Consider the following 27,371-nt stretch of genomic DNA (forward strand, 5'->3'; position numbering starts at 1 on the left):
CGCTCAGGGGATTGTGGGATAGTGGCGGAGGGAGCCGGGCGTCAGAGGCCCTGAGGCGGACCGCAGACCCTGGAGACCTGCTGGGTTTGGGGAAAGGGGCGCTTGAGGCAGGAGGCCTCGGCTTTCGTCGGTCGCTGTTCAGCTCTGCAGCCTGCTTGGACTGCGGAGGAGGACACTTTCCCCTCCTGCGCGGCGCCGGGCTGAGCTGAGGAAACCGGGGCGACTTCCCCGTCCTCCCTGTTGAGGCGCCTGCGCGGGCCTCGCGACCTAGCTCAGCCGCCTCGGCGCGGACCCCGGAGGCGCCTGTGCGGGTCTCGTGACATCCCCACGGCACCAGCAATCAACTCTGCGAGACTCCGCGCGCAAGGCCTCCCCGACCCGTGGGCGCGTGCGCCGGCCCCGCTAGCCCCGGCGCCTGCGCGAGACCCCGACACCGCCCCCCGCCCCCACATACCGGGCCCCGGAGCGGGGGCCAGAGCCGCTGCGGCGGGGCGGGGGGGGTGCCCCGATGAGCCCCGAGTGCGAGGAGCCGCCGCCCCCCCTCGCAGGTGAGCGGCCCGCTTCGCGGGACCCTGCCTAGAAGTCCAGGCCCCTCGTTCTCCTTCCCCCGCGCCCTTCGAGTCCATTCAGTCTTTTCTCCTTCGGATCCTTTCCCTTCTCCCTTGGGGTTCCCCTCTCCCCGCCCTGCCTCGTCTCTTCCCCGTTAGTCTGCCCTAGTCTCTCGGACTCTTCCCCTCATTCCCCTCCAAGTTTCATAGTCTGTTCCTCTCAGTCCCCCCAAGTCTCTCAGTCATTTCCCCCTCGATCTTTTCCCACCCCCCTTCTCCCTCCAGCCTCCCCTCCCCAGTTTCTTCTACCACGGTACCCTTCTTACACCCTCAGACTCAGTTCCTCCCTCTTACTCCTCTGGCCCACTGCCCCCGTCCCCCCAGGAGTCTTCCTTCCCTTTGGTTACCCTCTTCTTTTCCTCCACAGACCCTACACTCTCGCCTCCATCACCCCTTCACTCTCGCCAGCCTTCTTAGGCTCCATTGCCTCACCCCTGGGGCAGGCCGACAGGAGGTAGTGGGGCTTTCCCTTCACCTTGACTGTGGCTCTCCTGCCCCCGGTTGTCTCTGGCTTCTTGTTGTGTGGAGGGACTTGGGTGCCAGCGTTCTCCGGAGCAGCCACCAATCGATCCTGGTTTTTAGTGAGATGAAGCCTGCTGAGGGCAGGGCAGAGACCCAGTGCTGGGCACAGAGGAGGGAGATTAGCCCCAGACCTGCCCTGGAGGAGGGGTCGGTCCCTGGGGAGACAAAGGCAGAGTAGTCCAGTCACAATTACTGTGTGTGGTGATAGAGGTAACTCAGGGCGCTGCAGGAGGCCACAGAGCGGGAGGGACTGGTGAGACTGGCTGGATGGGTGGCTTTTTCTGTCTAGGAAGGATGAGTAGGAGTTGACTGATGGAGAGTGGGAAGAAGGGCCTTCTGGTGGGAAGGAACAGCACGTGCAAATATGTCAAGGTGGGAATGTTTGGGGAGCCATGAGTGCAGATGTGTTGGGAGGGCGAGGGGCAAAATAACTTGGCTGGGGTGCTTGTCCAGGCCCTTACAATGTGACGACCTCTGGTTAGGGTCTTTCTTGGTCACTCTTTTACACACAGAAAGACATGCGTCTGTGCTGAGGACACAGATGTTACCATTAACACCCCCCCAAAAAAGGCAGGCAGGATGTTTCTGGAAAGGAAGCTGCGTGTCTGTCAGGTGTGGTACTGGGTTCACAGTTGTAGGGAAACTGCGGTGGGGTTGTGTCCAACCTGAGGGCAAGGTTCTAACCATCAGTGCCCACGGCAGATGGAGCAAGAACTGAAGATTGCCTGAAGAACATGTTAGGAGCCTGTGCAGTGACCTGCACAAAACACATGGAAATGCTCGCCACACCCTGCTGTGTGCGCTTACTGGTGGTGGACTGGTGGTTGCGTGTGCTGCTGAAAATGTTGTGCTCTGTTTTCTTTAAAAAGAAAACTTTTGCCTATTGTGTATTAAATTAAATGAGACCATGTGACTCTTGCCCTGGGCTTGGGATCAGGAGGCGGCAGTACAGGCTAATTGTTTAGAGTGAGGCCTTTTGTCACAGGGACCTGGTTTCGAGTCCTTGCTCTGCCTCCCCAAGTGGTCAGACCTTGGACAGATTATTCATGTGTGCTGTGCCTCCTTTTCCTCGCTGTAAATGGGAACAACAGGAGTGCTCGCACAGGAGGGTTCTGGGGATTAAGTGCAATGTTTATAGGTGCCTGTGGCAGAATGCAAGGCGCAGTAAGTGCTCCAGAATCAGTAGCTTTTAGGATTATTTGGTTTGAGATTATCTATTGCAGTGGTTCTCAATTGTGGGTGATTGTGTTCCCCCCGGGGCCATTTGGCAACAGCTGGAGACGTTTTTGGTTGTCACACTGGGGGTAATGCTACCGGTGTGTAGTAGGTGGAGGCCAGGGATGCTGTTCAGTGCACAGGCAAGTCCCACCACCACAAGGAACTATCCAGCCCAAATGCTAGTGGTGCTGAGGAGAGACCCTGCTCTAATGCTGGGGTACTTTGTATAGTTCTGGCTTATGTGCTCTGTTGCACTCCTGAGTACCTGTGTTGTGTGAGTTGTGTATTGTGATTTACTATTGTCTTTTTGATGGTTGGCTTTTGTTGGGTCATCTGTTTCTTTCCATTAGAGGAAAGCTTGCTCTTCTGGTCCTCCCCTCTTCCTATTTTTTTTTTTTTTTTTTTAGGATCTATGGCTAAGTGACCTTAGCAGATCACCTTCCTCCTCTGGCTTCAGTTTTCATTAATTCAACAGATATCTTTAACTGTGAGCCTGGCCTTATGCTGGATCCTGGGAGATTGGCATCTTCCACGGGGAGGTAGATGACTGAACAGGCAATTCTTGTCACAGAGCTGAGGCCCAGATGCTGTGGAAGCTGTGTGGAGCAGGCCCCTAACACAGTCAGGGAGGCTTCCTGGAGGAAGTGGTGGCCGTGTGTAGGCCTGAAGGACCTAGGAGGAGCTAGGCTCAAGAGAGCTCAGGGAAGGTAGAGGAGTGGCCCTGCCAGGGCTGAGAGCTGGTGAGAGTTTGTAGCAAGAGATGAGGTGAGAGAAGCCTTCCCCGGATTCTCAGCACCTGGCTTGCTGGGGACACACCCTCCTTTCCATGCCAAACTGTGGTTTTCCCTTTGCACACAGGTTTTGTGGATCTTTCTCCAGGAAGTGCTGCTTTACATTAACTTCATCTGTGAAGTACTTCCCAGATGAGGAAACTGGGGTGCTGTGGGGTTAGGTCTTTGGTCTAGGCCACACAGAGGTTTCTGTTTGGAGAGGTTAAGATTTGAACCCAGGCCTTTGACTTTGGATCACATGGTAATATTCATTCTTCCCCTCTCTGTTTATCCAAGGGCTACAAAATCTGCTCATTTGTCTTTTCCTTTAAATCTGTGACTAATTCAGGAGACAAGTTCTCAGTATGAGTGCTCAAGCCCCCTCCCCAGTCATTGGCCAAGTGTCCCTAGACTTTCTTATTTCCTAATTACTCTCTCCCCCAGGGTTGGACCAGAACTGCCACTTCCCCTGGGAGGGTGTGGTTCTGGGGTCCGAGGAGGAGGTGCCTGGGGTGCCTTCTAATTGGGGACCCTCCCTCAGGCTTTCCCAAGCCATGGGAGAGCCTTAGCTCATCATGAGAATGGGACCAAAGCTATTTGGCTTTGGCCAGGTCTCATTTCTTTGGCCCCAGTGGCCCCTTCTCCCAAATGGGTGTCCCCAGTGCCTACCTTGCTGGGGTGGTGTTGGGTTCTGCACACACCATAGGTCCTGCTCGAGATAGTGGGGTTGCCATTACCATCACCCCATCCTTGGAATCGAGTGTTCCCAACCACCTTTCAGATGTGGCTGAGAGCTGACTGTGGATTGGGGGAAGTTGGAAGTGGTCTTGCCATCCTCTGAACCGTGGGCCCTTTAAGAGCTGGGTGCTGGCCAGCCTGCTGCTGATAGCGGTTCACTCCTCTCCTTGGATGGTCAGGCAGACAGTGGCAGCAGCAGCCTGTGGGAGCTGTAGTTAGGCCCTCTCTGAGCTGGGGAAGGGGCTGGGGGCTCCTGAGGGGCAGATGGTGTTGAAGGCCTTAGAACAACACTGCAAAACAAGAAACCAGAGGCGATGGTGCAGAGCTGGCGGAGGGAGCAGAGGTAGTTTTCGTTTTTAATGGCTTCCTTTCTCATTTACAATTTCCCCTTCTTCCGTTTGCAGCCAGAGTCATGGTTTTCAAACGGTCGCTAAAAACCAGTGGTAGTCACTTCCGCTTTCTTGAAGTTGCTGAAAATTGCAAAGAATGGGGGTGGCGGGGTGTGTGGCGCCTGCCAGAGTATCTGAATGATCTGAGGAAAAGTACTTGAGTCACTTAGGCAATCGGGTAGAGTCTCTATCTCCTGCTTTTCTGTTTTTAGTGCTGTCACCTTCAGGTTAGTGACTGTTTCCTACCTGTCCTGCTCAGAAGTGTTGGGATGTGGTCTTACATTCAGACTGGAAGGGGCTTACACCTGCAGAGAACCTGTTGTTTCAGGACCACCAGCTTTAACTCAGCTCGTTTTTACAGGAACCTGACCCGATGGGCTGTGTCCCCATTTCACAGATGAGGAAATGAAGCTTAGAGGAGCCAAGTGCCCAGCCCGGGTTCACCCAGTTAGAACGAAAGCCACCTCTCCTTATTCCCGGGGTTTCCAGCAAGTTTCATTAAGTTGAAAGATGGGGGCTGAGAATCAGGGCTTGAAGCTGGAGTGGATCGAGAGTTTGTGGTGGGGTAAAGTTTTTCCCTTTTTTTGTTTTTTCTTTTCTCCTGTATTTGCATCTTAATTGTTTTTACTGGAGAACTGATGTTTATAGGGTGTTGAACACCAATTATATTTGATCTTTTTGTCTTGTGATTTTCAGAGGAGCCACCTGAGGTTGAGAGTTCAAGGGGCTGCCTGGGTCCTTGGGGCCAAGGCTCAAGTGGAGGCTCTCGGATGCCACACACCAGCCAGCATCCTCCTGTCTTGGTCTGGCAGCCCCCGCTCTGGTTCTCTCGGAAGCTGGCTTTGGGAGGGAAGTTGGTGAGGTCGTAGCATGGTAGGCGGTTTTGGGGGTGGGGGCCATGGCCTGCACCCTTTACCCAAGTGTCTTAGAAGTGAGTGGGCAGGCCTCAGCTGTGAGAGCTTCTGCCTCCTGTTTGGAAACCAGGGCACATTGTCTGGAATGGGCAGGGTCCTGGCTCTGCCACTCTGGGCCCCTTTTCCAAATGGGACTTTGTTATCAAAGGGGAATAGTAAGAATTCTTCACTTGGTTGTGGTGGTGGGGAGATGAGACAAAGTGCCTGAAAGTGTAGGTGCAGGGTTCTTTATAGATGTTGGCTTGGCCCTGTCCCTGCCTTGCCCCCACTGTGGAAGGGGCTCACTTAGCTCAGGAACGTTGGGAGTGAGTAGTGGGGAAGGGATACCTGGGTGAGCTCCCCAGGGTGGAGCTTTAGTGGCCTCGTTCTGCCAGACCAGCTGGTGTCTCCTCAGCTCTAGGGTGGCTGGACATAGCACAAGGCCTGAGCCCGGCCCTGCCATGATGGCCTTGGGCAGCTTTTCTCTTTTTTTGGCAACAGTTTTTTATGGAGATATAATTCATATGCCACATGCTGTATCCATTTAAAGTGCACCATTCAGCTGGGCATGGTGGGTGGCCCACGCCTATAATCCCAGCACTTTGGGAGGCGGATGTGGGAGGATCACTTGAGGCCAGGAGTTCAAGATCAGCCTGGGCAACATAGCGAGTCCCTGTCTTTGTAAAGCATTAAAAAATTAGCCTGGTTTGGTGGCTGGCATGTGCCTGTAGTCCCAGCTACTTGGGAGACTGAGATGAGAGGATAGCTTGAGCCCAGGAGTTGGAGGCTGCAGTGAGCTATGATCACTCCACTCCACCTCCAACTAGAGTGACAGAGTGAGACCCTGTCTCAGAAATAAAAAAAAAAGTGTACAACTCAGTGGTTCTTAGTATAGTCACAATGTTGTGGAACTATTGCTTCAATTGATATTAGAATTGTTTAAAATCACCTCACAAGGTAACTTTTTCCTTTTGAGAAACTGCCCTTAATCCCCCCAGCTCCTAAAAACGTAATCTACTTTCTGTCTCTATGTATTTGCCTGTTCTGGACGTTTCACATAAGTGGAAACATGTAGTGTGTGGCTCCTTGTGCCTGGTGACAGTCCCCCATGTAGAAAGAGGCTTCCTGCTCCCCATGTCTACATGTTTCACTCAGCACAGCTGGTGGCTGGAACTCGGCAGAGTCATGATTGATTGGCGGTTCCCCTCGAGATGGTTCTGGTCCCAGGTACACCCAGAACAGATCAGGAAATCCACACACCCGCCACCACCCCATGCCTCCTGCTTCTCACCGACCGTACATGGTGAGTCACCTTTGCTGCGTCTTAGTTTTTTCATCTGTGACACAGGCACTCTCTCAGCCTGTCACATTTCTCAAGTGAGACAGGAAGTTGGGAAGGGTCCCCTGAGGACGTCTAGCATTTGGGCCCAAGGGGGGCATTACCACTGTGCTGGAGGAGGTTCCTGGAGCAAGGAGGAGACAAGGTCGGATATCCTTGTGAAGTAGTGGTGCTTTTGTCCTCACTGCCACCCACGGGAAACACGCACTCAGCACCTGGGTTGGCCTGAGGCCCACCCACCCCTCCCTCCCTGCCTACCATGGTGATCTTGTGCCTCCCTTCACCTCATGATTTAGGGGGCCCAGGATGGGAGTGATTTCACTTTATCGATTCCCTGACAAGTATGTCAGCGTCTGCCTGGGCACAGGCCTTGTGAAAATACGGTTTGTCTTTCAGGTAACAGTTTTGAGCATTTATGGCCACAGTGCCAGGTTCTGTGCTAGGTGCTGCCCCCAGGTGCTTGTGGCAACCTAATATGGTTTAGAGGAGAGGCTGTAGGGCTAGCTGTTGAGTGCATGTGTGTCGCAAGCATGTCGTTACTGCGTCCTAGAGGTGCTTTCAGACAGTGGTAAGCTCTGTGCAGGTTGGAATGCATGTCCCAGGGAGACAGGAGAGAGTGGTGGATGAAGGCAGGGCTGGGGGCTGCTTCGGCCAGGCTGGTCAGGGAAGGCCCATCTGCAAGGTGAAGACCTGGCAAGAGACCCAGAGGATGAGAGGAAATCAGTTGTTAGGACAGCGTCGCTGAGGTGGACCCAAGCTTAGAGTGTTCTGGAAATAGGAGGCCAGCTTGGCCAGTGTGAGTGCAGGGCAGGCATGAGGGAGGCTGGAGGAGCCAGGCCAGGTCTTGAGGTGGTGTTTGAGAGCAGCGGGAGGTTGTGGAGGACCCTGGGCACAGACTGGCAGGCTCTGTGTGTGGCCTGGATTGCAACGGAGGAGGGTGGGGAGGCCCTGAGGAAGCCCCTAGATTTCTGGTGGTGTCAGGTTGAGGGGAGAGCTCAGGCCTCAGTGACGACAGGTGGGTGTAGGCTGTGTGTCATAGTTGGGCCTCCAGGGGCCTGAGGACTGCAGCCGACCCCCAGTCCACAGGGGTGTTGAGTAGGTGCTAGGTGCCAGGAACAAGGGGGACCAGGAGCAGGTGCTAGGTGCCAGGAACAAGGGGGACCAGGAGCCTAGAGTCCAGCCAAGTCCAAGGACCGGGAAGGGAAAAGCTCCTCCTTGGGGTGAGAGTCAGGTCAGGGTGGGCCACGGCCAGGACTGCTCGCTCAGGCAGAGCACGTGCTGGAGCCAGCTGGGCAGGAGCTTGCTCATCCCACAAGTGTCTCAGTGTCCTCTGCCCAGGCCCTGCGCTGGGGACAGCACTCCTCACTCTGGGGACAGAGTGCCAGTTCCAGTGCTCACCACCCCCAGATCTGGGCTTGGGCAGTTACCTCTCTGTGCCTTAGTTTCCTCTCAGTAAAATGGGCCTGGCAAGTCCTTCCTCTGGGTGGTCATGAGCGGCAGTGGAGGTCCTTGGAGGAGTGGTCAGCACAGTGGAGGTGCAGGGCAGCCGACAGCAGCGTTGTCTGGTGCCCAGGGAATGCCCGCGTTTACCCAGCCCTGTGCTTTGGGCAGCCCCAGGAGCACAGGGAGACTGGAGGCTGCTCTGGGAGGTGGCACTGGGCACGGCCTCCCCAGGCCGCTGGCTGGGGTCAGAGCTGGTGCTGCAGAGGTCAGTGAGCAAGCTGAAAGGATGAGCCAGAGGGGAGGCTGGGTGTGGGCAGGGGTTGGGCCTTCGGGCCCAGAATGCAGGGACCAGGGGAGCTGTTGCAGGGCTCTTGGCTGGAATGAACACGAGGTGCTCAAGTTTGTGCTCCAGGGTGATCACTGGGAACAGCAGGCAGGTAGGGGTACTGCGTGAGTCACTGCTTGCCATGGACTAGGAGCCAGGAGACCCCAGAGGAGTGGTGGCTCTCAAATGCACACCCGCCTACCCCGCCTCAGGCCTGGAGTCTGCCACTGTCTCCTCCTGCCCCGCTTGCCCTCACCACAGCTATTGCTGGTTACAGAACTCTTCCCTCCATTCTACCTTCAGTTGCCCTTGGCCAGGGTTTTGAGACCAACAGTACCTCCCACCAGGATTATTGATTTAGAGTCACTGAGGCAGACGGCAGCCTGGGAGCAAGGTTTCTGCAGTGCTGACCCGAGCTGAGCTGAGCCTTGGGGCGATCACCTTGGCAGGTAGGGGTGGCTGAGCAAGGAGGCAAGGGAGGCTTCTGTGTCAGTCCCAGCTTCGGGCAGGGCAGGAAGGAGAGCTGGGTGTGCTGGTGGCGTCTTAGAGGGATGGAGGCTCAGGATGCCCTGTCGTCAGCCTAGGCTGCTTCCTTGAGCTCTGATGTCTCTTCCCTGGGCCTGGGCTCCATCTGTGGTTGTCTGTTCCCAGGGGCCCAGGGTGGCCAGTGGGTGCTAAGGTGGCAGGTCAGGGCCTCAGGGAGGCCTGTGCAGAGGGCATGGCTGGCCCCGGGAGGATGGGGTCGGGCAGGGAAGGCGCAGAAGTGTGTTGTAGGAGGCGGGCTAGCATCTGCGTGCCTGGGAAGTGACAGGGGTGGGGGCTTTGGAAGAGGCACCCCAACCTCCTGTACCCTGCTCTGTCCTCAGTGTCCTCCGGGGTGACTTGGGGATGGCAGAGGCCTCTGCCTCAGGCAGTTGTGCAGTTGTCAGGAGGCAGGTAATGAGCATAGCTCTGGTCAGCCCCTTGCCTCTAGTGAGAGCTTCACAATTGCTGTCCTTGGGGACCAGATGGCCTGTGAAGAACTGGGAAGCCACCTGACTTGCCTGGGCTTTGGTTGCCCCTCATCCTGTGTGGTGGGATGATGACGGTTTTCTTGGGGGCGGTTGTGAGCTTGGATGTCATGTGCACAGTGCACGTGCAAAACCGGGAGCACTGGAGCCTGGGAGCACTGGAGCCTCGGAGCACAGCAGCTGAGAGCACAGGCCTGGCGTGTGGTTAATGCTCCCTGTGTGTTGCTCTTATTGCCCGCTAGTTACCTGTGTGGGCGCTGGGTGGGGGCTTTGGCCAAAGTGAGGGCCAGATGCTGTCCTTCAGGGAAGGGGGACAGGATCAGAGCCAGGTTTTGGTAGCCTACTTTGTTCTTCCCGGGCAGAGACTGCTTATCCCATCCTGGGTTCCTTTGCGCCCTGGTCAGTGGCTATTCTGGGAGCACCCCCTCGCCCCGCTCCCCCACCCCCCACAACTTTTCCTCTTCCTTGTCCCAGGCCCTGGTGCTGGGTGGTGAGAGGTTTGTTGGGGTGTGTTTGTGTGTAAGTGGTGTCCAGGCAACAGCCACAGCCTGGAGACAGCACAGACTTCCTCCCTTCCCCCTGCCCCCACCCTGAGCCTCCCACACAGCCTTGGGTGATTTGCTGGGCTGGGCAGCAGTGTGCACTGGAGGTCATGGGGCATTTGAATTCGTGCAGCAAATACAAATTGAAGTGAAGCCAGAGGTTCAGGCTCTGCCCCTGGGATGTCCCTGCCCAGATGTGACAGTGGACAAAGGCCCTCATGGGGGACAGGGCCTGAGGTCACTCTATGCATAGTATCCTACCACTCTTTACAGGCCCTGTGGGGTCCATACCAGGGGACTTTACCAGGTCCGAGGCTGAGGGGTGGGCAGGACAGTCGGCCTCTGGTGTGCAGTGATTCTCTGGATTGCAGGGGAGGCAGCATGGAGGCTGGAGATGGAGGGGGTGGGCGGGTTGGGGGGAAGCCGGTGAGGCCTGGTGTGTGCGTATGGTGGAGGTGCTAAGCCCTCCGGGGTGGAGCCGGGTCTCAGGGAGAGGCTGTTCTGGAGGCAGGTGGCCAGTGCCTAGTCCAGTGGGGGCTCCCACGAACGTGTCTGACATGGCACTGATTGTCCCCTGGGCCGGCAGGGCGCCATGTTTTGGAAGTTTGACTTGCACACGAGCTCACACCTGGACACGCTGCTGGAGCGGGAGGACCTAAGCCTGCCTGAGCTGCTGGACGAGGAGGACGTGCTGCAGGAGTGCAAGGTCGTCAACCGCAAGCTGCTGGACTTCCTGCTCCAGCCGCCCCACCTGCAGGCCATGGTGGCCTGGGTCACCCAGGAGCCGCCTGCCAGCGGTGAGGAGCGGCTGCGCTACAAGTGAGTCCCTACCCTGCACCCTAAACTCTGGCTCCGGCTGGCCTGTGCTCTCTCGGCGCCTCACACACTCTCACCAGGAACGCCTCGCAGAGACAGCTGATACCAGGACCTCTAGTTTGGGGATGAGCACCTAGGTATAGACCTGGCCTGGGCTCCAGACTGCTTCAGGATGCCATTTCTTAAAATCTTGTTATGGAATTTCCCTAAAGTACTAACAGATGGATTAGAGTGAATTCCGTGGACACTTCACCCAGCCTTAACAAGGAGCAGTGTTTTGCCAACCTCGTTACATCTGCTAATTGTTCCCCCATCTTTTTTCCCTGGTGTTTTTTTTCCCAATTGAAATCTTTATGGCAGATGTGGGAGGTAACAGAGATCCCAAGTACCTTTGCAACTACCAGGGCATCACAGCCAGGGTGGTGATGTTGATACTGTCCGCCTGTTGAAAGGAGGTTTTCTAGTTTTACTTGTACTCTCTCTGTTAAGTTTATCACCTTCATGGGTTTGCATATCAGCCACCCCAGTGCCATCCTGAGCACTTCTTTAACCACAAGGACCCACACTCACCTCCCTCCCACCCCAGCCTTGACTCTTGGAAGCCACTGATTTGTTCTCCATTTATGCAATTTTGTTTGAAAAAAAAATTTTTTTTTTTTGAGACAGAGTCTTTGTTGCCCCGGCTAGAGTGCTGTGGTGTCAGCCTAGCTCACAATAACCTCAAACTCCTGGGCTCAAGCCCCTTGCATCAACCCAGCCTCCCGAGTAGCTGGGACTAGAGTCATGTGCCACCATGCCCAGCTAATTTTTTTATTTTTGGTAGAGAAGGGGTCTCGGTCTTGCTCAGGCTGGTCTCGAACTCCTGAGCTCAAACGATCCACTGCCTAAGCCTCTCAGAGTGCTAGGATTATAGGCGTGAGCCACCATGCCCAACCTGAAATGTATTAAAAATGAATCATGTAATAGGTAAGCTTTTGGGATTGTTTTTTTTTTTCTTAGCATAATTCTCTGGAGATTGATCCAGGCTATTGCATGAAAAGATCATTTTTTTCCTTTCATTGAGACTAAGTCGCTAGGTCCCACCAAGATCAGCCTCAGCTCACTGTGTCTTTAGCTTTGAGCGCTTGCCCTTGTACCATGGGACAGCCTGTGGGGCTCCCAGTGCAGTTTAAAGCACATCCCCTTGTTCCAGGCAACATCTTCTTCACTTGTGGTTCTCTGTTAATATCTCTTTTGTGTCTGCCCACCCATGCTCCCTGGTACCTGGCCAGCCCCTGGCATGGAGGCAGCTCTGTGCACGTGGCCACCCCCTCCTGCCTGCTGCTCCCTGCATAGTAAGGGCAGGTGTGCTCCAGGTGCTGGCCTCGGGAGGTGGGACTAAGCATGTAGGGCCCTGTCAGGGATTTGGGGCTTGTCTTCCCTGGTCTCTGTGGCCCTTCCTAGGCCCCTATGAGAACCTCCTGTTGGCCTCCTTGTTTGCTGGTGCTGGGCTCCCACTCTGCAGGGTGTGCCTGCTGCTGCTCCTTGCATAGAGGCCAGGTCAGGGCAAGGGCTGCTCCCCACTTTGCCTCTTACAAAGTGAGGACTCCAGGAGGTGGCTGCCACCCCAGAGCACAGGGCCTAGCAAGTCCTCTGCTGCTGCTGACAGCACCTCCAGCAGGGCCAGCAGTGTCTCTTGTGCTGCCCGTGTCTGTCTGTCAGACACCACCCATCCATATGTCTTCTCTTCCTCCTCTGCTCTGACCTCTCTTGGCCCGGAGCCTCTGTCCTGCTCATCCACCCTCACTTGACCAGTGTCCAGTGGGTCATGGACTGTGCTCTTGCGCACCAGATGGCAGTAGAACACTCCGGGAGCCTCTATTTTGATATCTGTGCCCTGCTGGCCCCTGGGGTCTGTGCCTTGCTCCAAGGAGCCCACTTTCCAGGGGAGGGGGCACTGTGGAGTCCTCTATAGTCAGACCTAGAGCAGGTTGTGGTTCCATGGGACCTTTGGTGGCATACTGGACAGGGCAGCTCTTGTTGTGGGGGCTGTCGGGCACCATGTGAGTGTTTAGGCAGGAGATGAGGTTAGAGGTTGAGAAAGGTCTCCCAGGGTGGGGCTGGGGGGGAGGAGAAGCTTAGGTGGCCCAGGAGGGGCAGCCTGAGCTGGGGCAGCATGTGGGGCTACCTGGAAAGATGTCAGGGAGGTAGAAGGGATGGACGTTGCTAGTGGGGATGAGAAAACACTGGAGCTTCAGGCCCAGGGTCAAGTCTTGGAGTAGTAGGGAGCTGAGGGAGGGGTGCTGGGTGTGGAGGGATAGAGGAGGCCTGCCCAGGGGCCTCATTTCCCTGGCCCCACCCTCCACCCCTGCTGTGCTCTGTCCCCTTCCTGGACATGGGTCTCTCCCAGTGCCCGGTGCAGGGCAGAGGATGGAGCCTCCCGCCCACCCCACACTCGTCCCCCAGGTACCCCAGTGTGGCCTGTGAGATCCTGACCTCTGACGTGCCCCAGATCAATGACGCCCTGGGTGCCGATGAGTCGCTCCTGAACCGGCTCTACGGCTTCCTGCAGAGCAGCGGCAGCCTCAACCCGCTGCTGGCCAGCTTCTTCAGCAAGGTCATGGGCATCCTCATCAACCGCAAGACAGACGAGGTGCTCTGGCTCTCCTGGCCTATGGCCCACGGTGGGGGGGTGTAGGCCAGGCCTCTGTGCATGACACTGCCCATGTGCTCCCAGCTCGTGTCCTTCCTGCGGAAGAAGGACGACTTCGTGGACCTGCTGCTGCAGCACATTGGCACCTCAGCCATCATGGACCTCCTGCTGCGTCTGCTCACCTGTGTGGAGCAGCCCCAGCTGCGGCAGGATGTTGTCAACGTGAGTACGGCGGCCCCTCTTCATGAGGGTCGGGTGAGGGGAGGTGAGCGGTAATAGAACCCCTGCCTTGTCTCCCTCAGTGGCTCAATGAGGAGAAGATTGTCCAGCGGCTGATCGAGCAGATCCACCCCTCAAAGGATGACAACGTGAGTGTCACTGGCACCCCTGCAGCCTCCCCTACAAGTCCATTCCCCATGCCCACTTTACCCCCTTTTAAAAGAGGAATTGGTGAGAAAAAGGAGCTTTGAGCACCAGGCGTGTCCACACCCTCTGAGAAAAGGGTTCTCTATATAGGTGGAAGGTTTCTTCCATGAACCAGGAACTTGGTACATAATCCCTTGAGGGGAGGGGTGTCTGGCCCTGGGCCTCACTTCCCACCCTCCCCACTTTGGCCTGTGCTGGCTCCTGGGCCTGGTGGCTCTTTCCCTGTCTCCCTCGCCCAGTTAACCTCCTGCCTGTTAGCTGACCCAGCAGCCCTGCTCTCGAGAGCAGTTGTTCCCCAGTAGCTTGAGGGGCCCTGTGTCTGTGTGTTCCCTTGGCCTTGGGTCTTCTGAGGCTTGGAAGCCATCAGGAGCAGCGTGTCCTAGTGGATGGTCTTGGTTTCCAAGAGGGTCACGGGCTTGTAGAGCAGAGAGACAGGGCTTGGGGCTCCTCAGGGCGGGCGCATCCCTGGGAGGGTGATGTCTGTTTTTCTTTGCAGCAAGGAGGGGGCTGTGAGCCATGTGACAGGTGCCTGTGAGGGGCCCCAAGGTCTGGGAGCCACGAGGCCAAGCCCTGGCAGCTGGTTGTTGGGTTAGACTCAGTTCTGCTTGCGTTCCTCTCTTATTTCCTTTTTGAATCAGCTTTACTGAGAGAGAAGTTAATATAGCATACAACACCCACTTAAATGTATAATTCAGTGGCTTTTAGTACATTCACAGCATTATGTAACTATCACTGTGTTGAATTTAGAATATTTTTCATCACTCCAAAAAACAAGTCCTACAGCCAGGTGGTGGCTCACGCCTGTGATCCCAGCATTCTGGGAGGCTGAGACAGAAAGATCACTTGAGCCCAGGAGCTCGAGACCAGCCTGGCAATAGTGAGGCCTGGTCTCTTTTTTTGTTTTTATTCCCCTACCCACCTCTGGAGACCCGGTCTCTATTAAAAAAATTAGTGGGGTATGGCAGCATGCACGTGTAGTCCTAGCTGCTTGGGAGGCTGAGGCAGAAGGATTGCTTGAGCCCAGGAGTTTGAGGTTGCAGTGAACTGTGACAGCACCACTGCACTCTAGCCCGGGCCACACAGCGAGACCCTGTCTCAAAAACAAACAGCAAAAGCCTCTTTACCCATTAGCAGTCCCTTCCAGCATCCCACTCCTTTTATCTCCTGGCAATCCCCAGACTGCTCTGTCTCCATGGAGCTGCCTGTTCTGGGCATTCACATCAGTGGGATCATGTACCATGTGATCTTCTGTGTCTGGCTCCTTTCCCTCTGCATGATGTTTTCGAGGCTTATTCATGTGGTTGCGTGTGTCAGGGCTATATTGCTTTTCATGGCCGAGTAATATTCCAGCGTGGGCCGGGTGCGGTGGCTCACACCTGTAATCCTAGCACTCTGGGAGGCTGAGGCGAGCGGATCGCTGAAGGTCAGGAGTTTGAAACCAGCCTGAGCAAGAGTAAGACCTTGTCTCTCCTAAAGATAGAAAGAAATTAATTGGCCAACTAAAAATATATAGAAAAAATTAGCCAGGCATGGTGGCGCATGCCTGTAGGTAGTCCCAGCTACTCGGGAGGCTGAGGCAGAAGGATCACTTGAGCCCAGGAGTTTGAGGTTGCCGTGAGTTAGGCTGATACCACGGCATTGTAGCCGGGGCAACAGAGTGAGACTCTGTCTCAACAAAAACAAAACAAAACAAAAATATTCTAGTGTGGCTACACCAGGTTTGGTTTATCAGTTCACCAGTCAACAGATGTTGGGGCTGTTGTGGACAGTCTGCTGTGTGCGTGGTGGTGGGGGGGTGTCTTGTGTGGATGTCTCCTCTCTGGGAATCCTTCCCTACTGCCTCCAGCCAGTGTTCCCTCTGGTGTTTGGTCCCTCTGTGCTGTCCTCCGTGACACACATGTGACCATCCTTCCTTTCCCTAAGGGGCTGGGGCTGGAGGATCAGTGGTTGGGAGTCCCAACGCCAGGCTGTGGCGGGCCTAGTGGCCTGACAGGGGTTCTCACCTGTCTCTCCTCCCAGCAACATTCCAACGCATCCCAGTCCCTGTGCGACATCATCCGCCTGAGCCGGGAGCAGATGATCCAAGTTCAGGACAGCCCGGAGCCGGACCAGCTATTGGCCACTCTGGAGAAGTGGGTGTCAGGGCCTGAGGAGGGGGAGTGTCCTGGGAGATTCCTGGGTCCTTGGCCCCTCACCCTGACCACATCCGTCCCCCAGGCAGGAGACAATCGAGCAGCTCCTGAGCAACATGTTTGAGGGGGAGCAGAGCCCCTCTGTCCTCGTCAGCGGGATCCAGGTGCTGCTGACCTTGCTGGAGCCCAGGAGGCCGAGGTGAGGGGCCACCGGCCCTTGGTGGGGGTGGGAAGGGGTTGGGGTGATGCTCTGAGACCCTCAGAGCCTTAGGCAGGGCAGGTTGTGGTGTTCGCCATGCAGAGTGCCCAGCCGCCTCACCATGTGGTGGCTGGTGTGTTCCCTCTCACAGTGGTCAGCACCGGGTGGGAGAAGAGTCTTTCTGTCCTGTTGACAAGTGAGGACACTGAGGCTAAGTTGACTGCCCGTTGCTTGGGTGGGGCTGGGAGCCCAGGTGTGCACTGAAAGGCTGCTGAGCTAACCCTTGCCGTGCAGGGCACTCAGCGTTGGGCTCTGTGCAGCTGCACACCCCTCACCTGTTCCCCCAACGGGGGACTGCAGATGCTGCCACGAGGCCAGATCCCTGCCCCACTCTGCCAGCCCTGCTCTTCCATGCCCACTGGCCTGGCCTGTCCAAAGGGCTCTAGACCAGAGCAGCACCTGAGGACTTGCCCTTGTCCCTCCAGAAGTGCTCCTCACGCTTGCTCCTGTGTAGGCTGCCTAGGACTCACTCTGCTCTCAACCCCGCCTTGCTGCAGGTCTGAGTCCGTGACCATGAACAACTTCTTCAGCAGTGTGGATGGGCAGCTGGAGCTCTTGGCCCATGGGGCGCTGGACAGCACCACATCCAGCATGGGTGCCCTGCATGCCCTGCGCCCGCGGCTTGGCTGCTTCCACCAGCTCTTGCTCGAACCACCCAAGGTCAGGACCAGGGGAATCACAGTCCTCAGGGAGGTGTGGGTGGCAGGGAGGGTGACCCTTGGGAATCAAACCTCCCTGCACCTACAGCTGGAGCCGCTGCGGATGACATGGGGCAGCCTGGACCCACCACTGGGCAACACGCGGCTGCACGTGGTCAAGCTCCTAGCTAGTGCCCTGAGCGCCAATGACACGGCCCTGACACAGGAGCTCCTGGCACTGGACGTGCCCAACACCATGCTGGTATGGGGCGGAGTGAGATTGGGAGGGGCTGGGCCTGAGCCTGGGGCTGAGGCGCTCTGGTGCTAGCCTGTGTCCCCCCATAGGACCTCTTCTTCCACTATGTCTTCAACAACTTCCTGCACGCCCAAGTGGAGGGGTGTGTGAGCACCATGCTGAGCTTGGCGCCCCCTCCTGACAGCAGTCATGAGACACCCATCCAAAACCCCGTTGTGAAACACGTGAGCTGGGGCTCATCCCTGGGGGCCACCCTCCCCTGAGGCCTACCCCTTGCCCCTTCAACATGTGTGTGCCTGGGCTGGGGAGCAGCAAGGGTGTGAGGGCCCGGGTTGAGCTGGGGGGCCAGGCGGGGTGGCCATGAGGGCACGTGTGTGCATGTGCTACATGTTCCTTGTAGAAACAGCAGAGATTTAGGCAGGCTTAGGAGGTGGAGGCCCAGCCTCCCTGCCTCCCTCCCTCCCTCCCTCCCCACCATGTGCAGATGGACCTGCTGGGAGGGGACCCTGCTGTAGGCTGAGCTCCCCCACGTGCAGCCCCCTCTAAGGCCACCACATCCTGTTCTCCCACAGCTCCTGCAGCGGTGCTGCCTGGTAGAGCGGATCCTGACGTCCTGGGAGGAGAACGACCGTGTGCAGTGAGTCCCTGCTGGCCTTCGTGCTGCATTGGGAATGGGGTGGCGGGGAATGGGCCAAGGGCTTGGGCGGCCCTGGTGTCCAGCTGTGGCCTCCACTCTCTCTCAGGTCTGGGGGGGGCCCGCGGAAAGGCTACATGGGCCACTTGACGAGAGTGGCCAATGCCTTGGTGCAGAATGCGGAGAAGGGGCCCAACGCAGAGCAGCTGGGGCAGCTGCTAAAGGGTGAGGGCCTGGGGCTGGCCTGGGGTGGGGGTGGGGGGAGGCCACAGGCTGAGGGGTGCCCCACATCCTCACCCCTCCCTATCCAAGCAGAGCTGCCCAGTGAGCAGCAAGAGCGGTGGGAGGCATTCGTGGCAGGGCCTCTGGCGGAGACCAACAAGAAGAACATGGTGGACCTGGTGAGTCCTGGCTCCTCCTCCTGCGTCCTTTTTGCTACTCTCTCTCTTGGCCTGATCTCAGTATTCCCCTCCTCAGAGCTGCCTACCCGGCCCTCGTTTGGGGGCTCTGGCAGGCCCTGACACCCTCACTCCCCCCAGGTGAACACCCACCACCTGCATTCCTCCAGTGACGACGAGGATGACAGGCTCAAGGAGTTCAACTTCCCCGAGGAGGCCGTGCTGCAGCAGGTGGGCCTGGGGCTGTGCTGCGGGGGGGGGGGGGGGGGGGACTCAGCGGGCCCAGCTCCCTGCAACCCCTGCCTTCTGCACCCCACAGGCCTTCATGGACTTCCAGATGCAGCGCATGACCTCATCCTTCATTGACCACTTCGGCTTCAACGACGAGGAGTTTGGGGAGCAGGAGGAGAGTGTGAAGTGAGTGTGGCCCAGGCCAGGGCTCTGACCTACCTGTGTTTGCACGTTGCATGTACACCTGCGGGCCTGGTGCAGCCCAGCCTGCAGTCGCTCCCCTCCTGGGCACGCCCCGGCCATAGCCTCCTGTTAGATGAGTCCCAGCTGTGGACTTTCTCCTCTCTGCAGTGAAAGTACAAATGTCCCCAGTGCTGGGAACTCAGAGCAGCTCCCAAGCCCCAATCTCAGCATTGGGGCCCCCAGGCAGGGAGATGCATGCGACAGTGGGGGGAAAGCAGACCTGTAGGTTCTGGCGCGGAGACTGTGGGTACAGAGCTGGCCTCTGTACGTGCTCTCTGGGTCGGTGGGTCTGCCGAACACAGGGCTCTACTCTCCTCCCCTCTGGAGGTCTTGGGGTGACAAAAGATTTTTTTCCACCACCATTTCTGTTTTTATTTGTTGAACAAACATAACATCATTCACATCTGGGAGTTATGATTGTGAAATTTTGTTTTCTGAGTTTCTTGTTATATATAAACATCTATTGCTTTTACAGTTAGATAAAAAAATTAAAATTTACTAACAGTTTGCAAATGAATTGGCACAAGCAAACTTGTAGCAGCAGAGCGTCAGCGCGGGGGAAGACAGCCTGCAGTCTGGGTGGGAGGTTGGGGGGTGGCAGGGCTAGGGCCGAGTGGGCACCTATAGAAGGCAGGGCTTGTTCAGGCCATGGGTGCGGCTCCTCAGCCTCTGCCACTAACCACCTCTTACCATGGGCAGGTCATATGTGTGGCCACCGTCTGCCCTGGAGGTGAGGTTCTGGAACTTCCACTGTGCGGCTGGGCATAGCAGGCCCCTGCCCTGAGGCTGCAGAGGGAGGTGCTCAGTGAACAGCATGGGGGTCCCATCTCGGTGAGGGCGGTGACTTGTGGAGAGTAAGTCCAAAGTGTCACTGGGAAAAGTGAAAAAACACTGCTGCTAAAGGGTAGGGCACAGAGGCTACCTGTATTGGTACCCTACAGAGGTGCTGGCGTGGGTGGCCAGGTTGAGGGAGGCCAGAGGCAGGGAGCATGGGGTGCTGCCTGCGTCTGCTCTGGGTGCCTCTCAGGTACCATCCCATTGCATGCCCAAAAGTGCCCTTGGCTGCAGGGATCCTACGCCCCTTTATAGCCCGGGAGACTGAGGCCTGCCCACGGCTGCCCCATGGTCCCTGTGTAGCACAGGTGCAAGGGGCACTGTGACCATCTGTAGTCAGCTGTGGCCTCTCTGTGTCTGCAGCTGGGGCAGAGGTCCTCTAGGTGCAGATGTGAGATCCTATATTTGCTGCTTCTGTGCCCAGCATGGGGGCCTCGGGCAGCACTGGTCATTGTTGATCAGAGGCCCGTACTGAGACCCCCAGAGAAGAGGCCCAAGGGAAACCCGACTGCATGCTGGCTGGGGACAGGCAGATTGTGGTGGAGGGCATCGGCATGACCAGCTGCCCTTTTGGGGCAGATAAAACTATTACCACCTCCTCCACCAAGATAAATTCCAGTGGGTTAAAAATCTTTAAATGATCAGCCGGGCTCGGTGGCTCACGCCTGTAATCCTAGCTCTCTGGGAGGGCAAGGCGGGCGGATTGCTCGAGGTCAGGAGTTCGAAACCAGCCTGAGCAAGAGCGAGACCCCGTCTCTACTATAAATAGAAAGAAATTAATTGGCCAACTAATATATACAAAAAATTAGCCGGGCATGGTGGCACATGCCTGTAGTCCCAGCTACTCGGGAGGCTGAGGCAGGAGGATCCCTTGAGCCCAGGAGTTTGAGGTTGCTGTGAGCTAGGCTGACGCCACGGCACTCACTCTAGCCTGGGCAACAAAGCGAGACTCTGTCTCAAAAAAAAAAAAAAAAAATCTTTAAATGATCAGCCTGTAAAGTCTTTAAGGATTTAAAGGAAAAAAAATCTTTAAATGAAATAAAACTAAACCAAGGAGAAGTTCTAGTGTGGGAAATGGATAGATATTTTTATAATATTGGGGCTGCAGATGGTGCCCTGGGGGGCTCCCCTGTCACATGCTTGGAGTCAGCAGTCGGGAATTGCAATGGGTCTGTTACCCATTGATCTTTGTGGCAGAATATTTCATGAGTTTGAGACAAATGATCCCTTGGGAAGTATCCCTAACACATGAGACAGAGCGTGGGCCCCCAGGTAGACATAAAGTGCCCTCAACCCGTAACAGGAGAAAGACCAACACCCCAGTAGAAAAAGCGAGCAAAGGCTGAGAACAAAACAATCAGGAGACAGTGACAAAGCTGCTGGCTATGCTGGTGGGAGTAGCAATTGACGACTCCTTTTTTGGCTAAGTGTGGGGCTAGTTAAACGTGTGGATTTAATTTCTTAATCCAGGAATTGGGATTTCTGTGAGGCTGTTTGAAAGAGAATTGAGCAAAGGTGCGTGTGCAGGGCTGCCCAAGTCAGCGTGTGTGTGACGCTGGGAGGCCGGGAGCCAGGGTTGGTGGAGTGGGTCAGTGCAGTGCTCCTGGGACAAGCTGGGCGGGCTCAGGGCTGAGGACCTCATGTGGGCCCTACCTCGTGCCAGGAGTGGTGGTGTTTTGTTTAAGTTTTGAAGATGATTCTTTTGCCTGTAATTCAGAATTTCAGCCACAAAGGGAGGCGTCTTGTGGTTAGGGAAGGTGCTTTGTCATGCTGTAGCCCCATGCCCTGGTCGTTGCTGTCTCATATGAGTTTTCATTGACTCAGCGAACCATGTTAGCTCTCAGGCCTCGTCAGCTATGTTCCAGAAGGGTAGTGATTGCCCAGGCCCCTTCACCATCACCAGCACTGCACGCTGTTACTGCAGACAAGATGGCAACAGCCACAATATCAACACACCCTGACTTGGGCAAGTGGAAAGGACTCAATTAATGGCATTTTTCTTTGATTTCTACTTGACTTGCACATGGCTGCTAGTGTAATTGGAGGCCTAGCACAGTGTCGGCGGGAATGTTTTTTTGCAGTGACTGATGTTATATCAAGTGGCTGTGAAAACTGGATTGACACAGCCTGAACCATTGCTCCTAGGGGACAATGTGTGCATATATGTAAACATCTCACACAGATGATGATTTTAAATCCCTAAAACCACTCATTGAGGTAGATTGTTTCCTTGGTTTGGAAATGGTAAGGACTCTCCTGAGGCTGCCCCAGCACAGGTGCCGGAGTAGGAGGCAGACGTCTGTGTTCTCCAGAAGGCTGAGATCGGAGGGCACTGTGTGGCCTTTGTGGGAAGGTGCACCTGGCAGCTCTGCAAATGTCCACAAGTGACCCTAGACACTGCAAGTATCAGTTTTGGGGTAACATATATTTTAGGGAGTAGGTGAATTTGCGGATATGGAATCCATGAGTAGTGAAGGTCCGATGTGTCGGGTGAGCAAAGAGCAGAAGTGCCCGCCCCTCACCGCCCCTCTGCCTTCTCTCTAGCGCACCTTTTGACAAGACAGCCAACATTACCTTCTCCCTCAACGCGGATGACGAGAACGTGAGTGCTCGGTCCTGTGGCTGTATGGGTGGAGGCTTGGGGGCTGTGGACAGTGCAGCCCATTCTCCCCCCTCTTCCCTGCAGCCCAACGCCAACCTGCTCGAGATATGCTACAAGGACCGCATCCAGCAGTTTGATGACGAGGAGGAGGACGAGGAGGAGGGCCAGGGCTCAGGGGAGTCCGATGGAGAGGACGGCACCTGGCAGACCAGCCAGCTGGCAAGGGGGGCCCGCCTGGGCCAGCCCCCTGGTGTCCAGTGAGTCCCCCCACCCCCCTCCAAGCATCCACTACACAGCAGGGCTGACTAAAGCTGAAGTGAATGAGAAAAACAAGGAAGATGTATTGGTGTGTGTATTAGTTGAAGGTTCTTTCAATTTTGAGTGATAGAAATCTAATTGAAATGAGTTGAGCTACAAAAAGAAAAGAACGACCATTATCTGTGACTGGAAACATGGGCGGGTCCTTCAGGTACGGCTGGGTGTAGGTGCATCTAGAATATTCCCTTCCCCTTCCCTCCACTACGCTGCTTTCCTTGTGTTAGCTCTACTGCACATTTTCCCCAAAGGGAGGTAGAATAGTCCCAGGTAGCTTCTCTCCTCTAATTCCAGTAAAATGAGAGATGATGTCGCTTTCCAGTTAGACTGTGATTAGTTTTTTGCACAGATGTGACATAGATTTTTCTGTAATACCGGCTGGCACCAGAATCACTGCGATAACATGGGTTAATGCATGTAGATTTGCCAACGCACGGTCTGCCTCTATGAGCCTTCACCTCATGACTTCCAATTTGGGAATTAGAATGTTTTAACTTTTTTGTTGATGTAACGTGCATACAGACAAGTATACATCCTAAGGATATGGCCAGATGGACTCTCAACACGCAGGTCAGGAGCACAACCACCCCAGTACCTGTTGTCTTCTGTGTATGGGGGGCTGCTGCCAACACCCTTGCTTGTGTCACTTGTGCACAAGTGTGTGTCTTTGCCAAATCCAACAGCATAACTTACCCTTCGTTTTCTTCTAAGAGTTTTATGGTGCTAATTTTATGATTTTTAATCCATTGTGAGCTAATTTCTGTATATGGTGTGAGATAGGGGTCCAACTTTATCCTCTTCCATGTGGATGATCAGTTTTCCTAGAACCCAATTTTGAAGACACTGTCCATTCTCTACTGAATGGTCTTGGCACTCTTGTAGAAAATCACCTGACCATATGTGTGCGGGTTTATTTCTGCCCTCTGCTTTGTGTGTCTCTCTTGATGCCAGTGCCACACTGTCCTGACTGCTGTTGCTTTATAGTAAGTTTTGAAAATGGGAAGTGTGAGTCTCCCAACCTTGTTCTTCCAGATTATTTTGACTGTTCCCTTGAGATTCCGAATGAATCTTAGGATCAGCTTGTCAATTTCAACAAAGCCATGTGGGGTACTGGTGGGGATTATGGGGAATTTGTAGGTCAGTTTGGGGACTGTTACCATTTTAACAGTAGTATGTCTTCCTATCCATGAATGTGAGATGTCTTTCTATTTGTTTGTCTTTTTACGTTTTTCAATGATGTTTTCTAGATTTTAGAGCATAAGACTTGCACTTCTTTTGCTAATTTTACTCCTAAGTATTTTATTCTTTTTGATAGCATTGTAAATAGAATCTTCTTGAAATCACTTTCACGTTTGTTGCTAGTATATGAAAACACAGTAGATTTTTGTACATCGATCTTGTATCCTGTGACCTTGCTGAACTCATTTATGAATTCTAATAGTTTTAGTAGATTCCTGAGGATTTTCTATATACAAAATCAAGTCATCTATGAATAGAGATAGTTTTCCTTCTTCCTTTCCTATCTGGATGCCTTTTATTTTCCTTTTCTTGCCTGAGTGCCCTGGCCAGCATCCAGTACCATGTCTGACGGAAGTGGTGAGAATGGGCACCCTTGTTTTTTGTTCCTTATCTTAGGAAAAAGCATTCAGGCTTTCACTGTTTAAGTATGCTGTTAGTTGTGAGTTTTTATAGATGCCTTTTATCAGGTTAAAGGAGTTCCCCTATATTCCTTGATTGTTGAGTGTTTTAGTAACCACATACAGCTACATTATTTTCCAGTTATGGTAGTTGGTAACACTGTTAAGACAACATGTGTTCAGCATTTTGGAAATAGTGTACTGTCATGTGCATATAATGTTTAGGTCAGTGACACCATGTATACAAGGTGGTTCCATAAGATTATAACAGCTTATTGTTACTGTACCTTTTCTATGTTTAGATACACAAATACTTACCTTGTGTTAAAGTTGCCTGCAGCATTCAGTGCAGTAACATGCTGTACCGGTTTGTAGCCTAGAAGGATAGGCTATGTACACACAGCCTTGGTGTGCAGCAGCCCGTGCCATCTAGGGTTGTGTGGGTGCTCTCCATGACGGTCACATAGTGGTAAAATTGCCTGACCATATCCCCATCGTTAAGTGACACATGACTGGCGTTTGCTTAACTTTTTTCCCCAGTTGATGAATATTCTTTCGGGTTTTCTTCACGGCTGCAAGCTGTGTGTTGGTCAGCATTCAGCCAGTAGCTTTGGGCCAGCTGTGGATGCCAGCCATTGTTCTCAGGGCTGGGGATGTGGCAGTGGCAAAGGCCAAGCCTCTTTGCCTTCCTGGAGTTCCTAGCTGGAGGAAGAGGGTTAAAGTAAACCCTTCTGTGCAGAGGCTGGTGCAGGTGGTGTGAAGGCCTGTAAGGTAGATGGCTCTGGTATGGCCGGGAGATGACCTGTCCTGCACTTCCCAGGGCCCATCCTGCATGGACGAGTGGGCATGGCTGCGTCCTTTTTGCTGCCGCAGTCCTCGTCCACCTGTGTTCTCAAATGTGGCCCAGGACTCCCTCACCTGCTGGCCTCTCTTGGCCCCTCCCTGCATCTTCACACTCCCGGGTTCCCTGGCCCCCTCGCCTGCCGTGGCCCCCCGAGCAGGTGTCTCCTGGGGCTGGCCCTGGGCTTTGGGGAGTGGAGGGCCGGTGTCGGCTGGCTCGTCTCACAGCCAGTTGACCGGGTGGTTTCTGGGCAGGAGTGGCGGCAGCACAGACAGTGAGGACGAGGAAGAGGACGAGGATGAGGAGGATGAGGAGGGCGATAGCCGGGCAGCCTGTGAAGGGACCACCCGCCCCTCCTGTCCCAGCCCCAGCCCTCAGCCCTCAGGTGAGTCAGGGGAGCTGTGGCCAGGTTGCCTGCTTGCCACCAAGCTCACCCTCCGTCCTGCCTGCATCATCCTAGGCACCAACTGGACAGCCACCTTGGACCCAGTGCCTACGGACGCCCCGGCTAGCCCCCACGTCTCTGGGGAGGAGGAGCTGTGCTCTGGGCTCCCAGCCCCACAGGGGCCCTCCGACATGCCCCAGGTCTTCCCTGCCCAGAGCCTGGCCAGCCCTCCAGCCCACGATGCCCCGCAGCTCAGGTGAGCATGGGGCCTGGTGGATGGCTGCATCCGGGAAGCTGTTGCCGGGTCCCGGTCCTCTCTTAGGCTCCAGTGCTGACTGCAGCTGCCCCTTGGGGCTGCCCCTCTCACCTGGCAGGTCTCAGGACCCCGTTCTCCCCATAGCACCTCAGGAAGCCACAGATGGCAGCAAAGTAGCGGAGCCCTCAGGTGAGTCTGCTTGGACCCTGCCCACTAGTGGCCTAGGCAGAAAGTGGCCTGGCCAGCTCTGAGCCTGCTGGGAAGCAGGCGCTGAGTCATGGTCTCTCCTCCACAGCCCCCTGCCAGGCCTTGGTCAGCTTCGAGGACCACCAGGCCACCCTCCACAGGATTTGCTCCGCCCCCAGCTCCTCGGACAGGTGATGGGGGTAGGGGAGCTTCTGAAGGGAGAGCAGGTGCCAAAAGCCTTTCTCCTCCTTGGTGAGGTAGATTCTGGGTTCATCCTGTCCCTGAGCTGTGCAAGACCCCTCAGGCCCAGCCTCTGTTGGGCCCCTGTACCCGACAGGCTGTTTCTTTGAGTAGCCTGGACTCACAGGGCCCCTCGCAGCCCTAGGGGTGGGGAAAGGCCGGTGGGAGGGTCAGGAGTGTACAGAACAGCCCCGTGTAGCTGCGTCTGGTCGGCCTCAAGTGCCTCCTACATGGGGACCAGCTCCTGGGGGTGACCACGGTGGCTGAATGTGAGTCATCATAGGGGTATTGCTTGTCCCCTTGCCGAGGGCCGTGCAGTGCCCCCATGTTCTGCTATCTGATCTATATCCTGGTAGGCACCTGTGCGGCCACTGAGCGTCTACTCAGTGCCAGCCCCACTCGTAGGCCCCTTCCAGTGCACACCCAGAGTGAGACGATTCAGCTGGTGAGAGGGTGTGAGGCGTCAGCCAAGGGGTGGTTGGGCGGGGGGCTGACAGCCACACCCCTTCTTGCCCACAGTGCAACCAGAGACCCCTCTACCTCTGTCCCAGCCCCTGGAGCCCCCCAGACCACAGAGGGGGAGAAGAGCCCAGAGCCCGTGGGGCCTCCCCAAAGCCAGAGGTGAGCAGGTGGGCAGCAGGTGGGCAGGGTGGGGCCGGTGGGGCAGAAAGTGACTCTGGGGTGTCCCTTTTCTCCTTGGCAGTGCCCCGCAGCCTCCTCCGATGCCCAGCGGCTCCGTCTCGGGAGGGCCTGCGTCCCTGGGCCCCCAATGAGTGTGGCCGCGGCCAGGGGGATGGGTCTGCTGGACCCTCACTCAACATCTCCCTCTGTTCCCAGGTAGCTGCCTGGCCGCGGCGGCCAGATCCTCCGCCCTCCTCATGGACCTCCTGGGTGGGGGCAGGGCGGGTCCCCCATGGCCCCCGTTGCCCTCATCACCCCGACCCCCACGTTATCTCCTCTGGACTCCCAGGAGGCTGGTGCCAGGGAGACGGCCCCCCACCCCATTTGCACTGAGAAGAGAGGTTTGGGAGCTTTGCCTCCTAGAATAAAGATATAGAGAGTCCGATAGAAAGCAGAGAGAGACGTATATTATATGTTATATAGAGAGAGGGAGGAGCTCCGAGAGCAGCGAGGACGCTGTGCTAGGCTGGGGCCCTGAGCACAACCCTCCTGTCCCGTTTCAGTGGGGGTTGGCGTTGGCGTCACGCTCCGGTTGCCCCATGCTGTGGTGCAGACGCCCACACCCACATCTGGTCCTTCAGCTCAGGTCCAGCTCGGGGGATGGCCCAGCGAGCACGGGGGCATCAGCGGGGCCCGAGTAGGGGCTGTGCCTTTGCCCAGACCCTGCACTTTCACCCAGGCCGGCCAGCTCTGGGGAGCAGGGGCCTCACAACAACATCCCCAGGGGCCCTGAATCGGGGTTTGGCTGGATCCCCCTGCACCCCAAGGGCCTGGGGTTCCAGCCCCATTGCCAAGTGGCCTTGTCCCAGCTCCCTCCTCCCAGGCTGGTGTGAGTGTGTGCGCGTTCGTGCCGAGCTTTTATTTCATATTGCAAATATAAATAAAGGAAGACAGTTTACGATTCCTGCTGGTCAGACCTTGAGTTCTGGGAT

At 55.7% G+C, this 27,371-nt stretch overlaps 1 protein-coding gene across 3 annotated transcripts; it reads left to right on the top strand.

Moving 5' to 3' along the window:
* PPP6R1 (protein phosphatase 6 regulatory subunit 1) lies at positions 1–27,342 on the top strand. Of its 3 annotated transcripts, XR_012915892.1 has the most exons (24): positions 1,281–1,502; positions 10,384–10,616; positions 13,059–13,245; positions 13,330–13,467; positions 13,548–13,613; positions 15,691–15,803; positions 15,889–16,002; positions 16,560–16,722; positions 16,810–16,962; positions 17,046–17,180; positions 17,529–17,593; positions 17,700–17,815; positions 17,906–17,991; positions 18,130–18,219; positions 18,308–18,405; positions 21,841–21,898; positions 21,983–22,155; positions 24,946–25,076; positions 25,152–25,332; positions 25,451–25,521; positions 25,628–25,709; positions 26,278–26,379; positions 26,462–26,595; positions 26,943–27,342. XR_012915892.1 is itself a non-coding variant. In XM_012775553.3 (23 exons), the coding sequence occupies exons 2-23, from the start codon at positions 10,390–10,392 to the stop codon at positions 26,529–26,531; spliced, it is 2,619 nt and encodes an 872-aa protein (XP_012631007.1). In that variant the 5' UTR covers positions 1–548; positions 10,384–10,389; the 3' UTR covers positions 26,532–27,342. The 3 variants fall into 3 exon arrangements, 2 of the variants coding, with proteins under 2 accessions (XP_012631007.1, XP_012631005.1); XM_012775553.3 differs by lacking the exon at positions 1,281–1,502 and adding an exon at positions 1–548 and having other exon boundaries at positions 26,462–27,342; XM_012775551.3 differs by having other exon boundaries at positions 26,462–27,342.
* Positions 27,343–27,371: the final 29 nt, after the last annotated feature.

Source organism: Microcebus murinus, chromosome 32, assembly GCF_040939455.1.
Source record: "Microcebus murinus isolate Inina chromosome 32, M.murinus_Inina_mat1.0, whole genome shotgun sequence".
NCBI lineage: Eukaryota > Metazoa > Chordata > Mammalia > Primates > Cheirogaleidae > Microcebus > Microcebus murinus.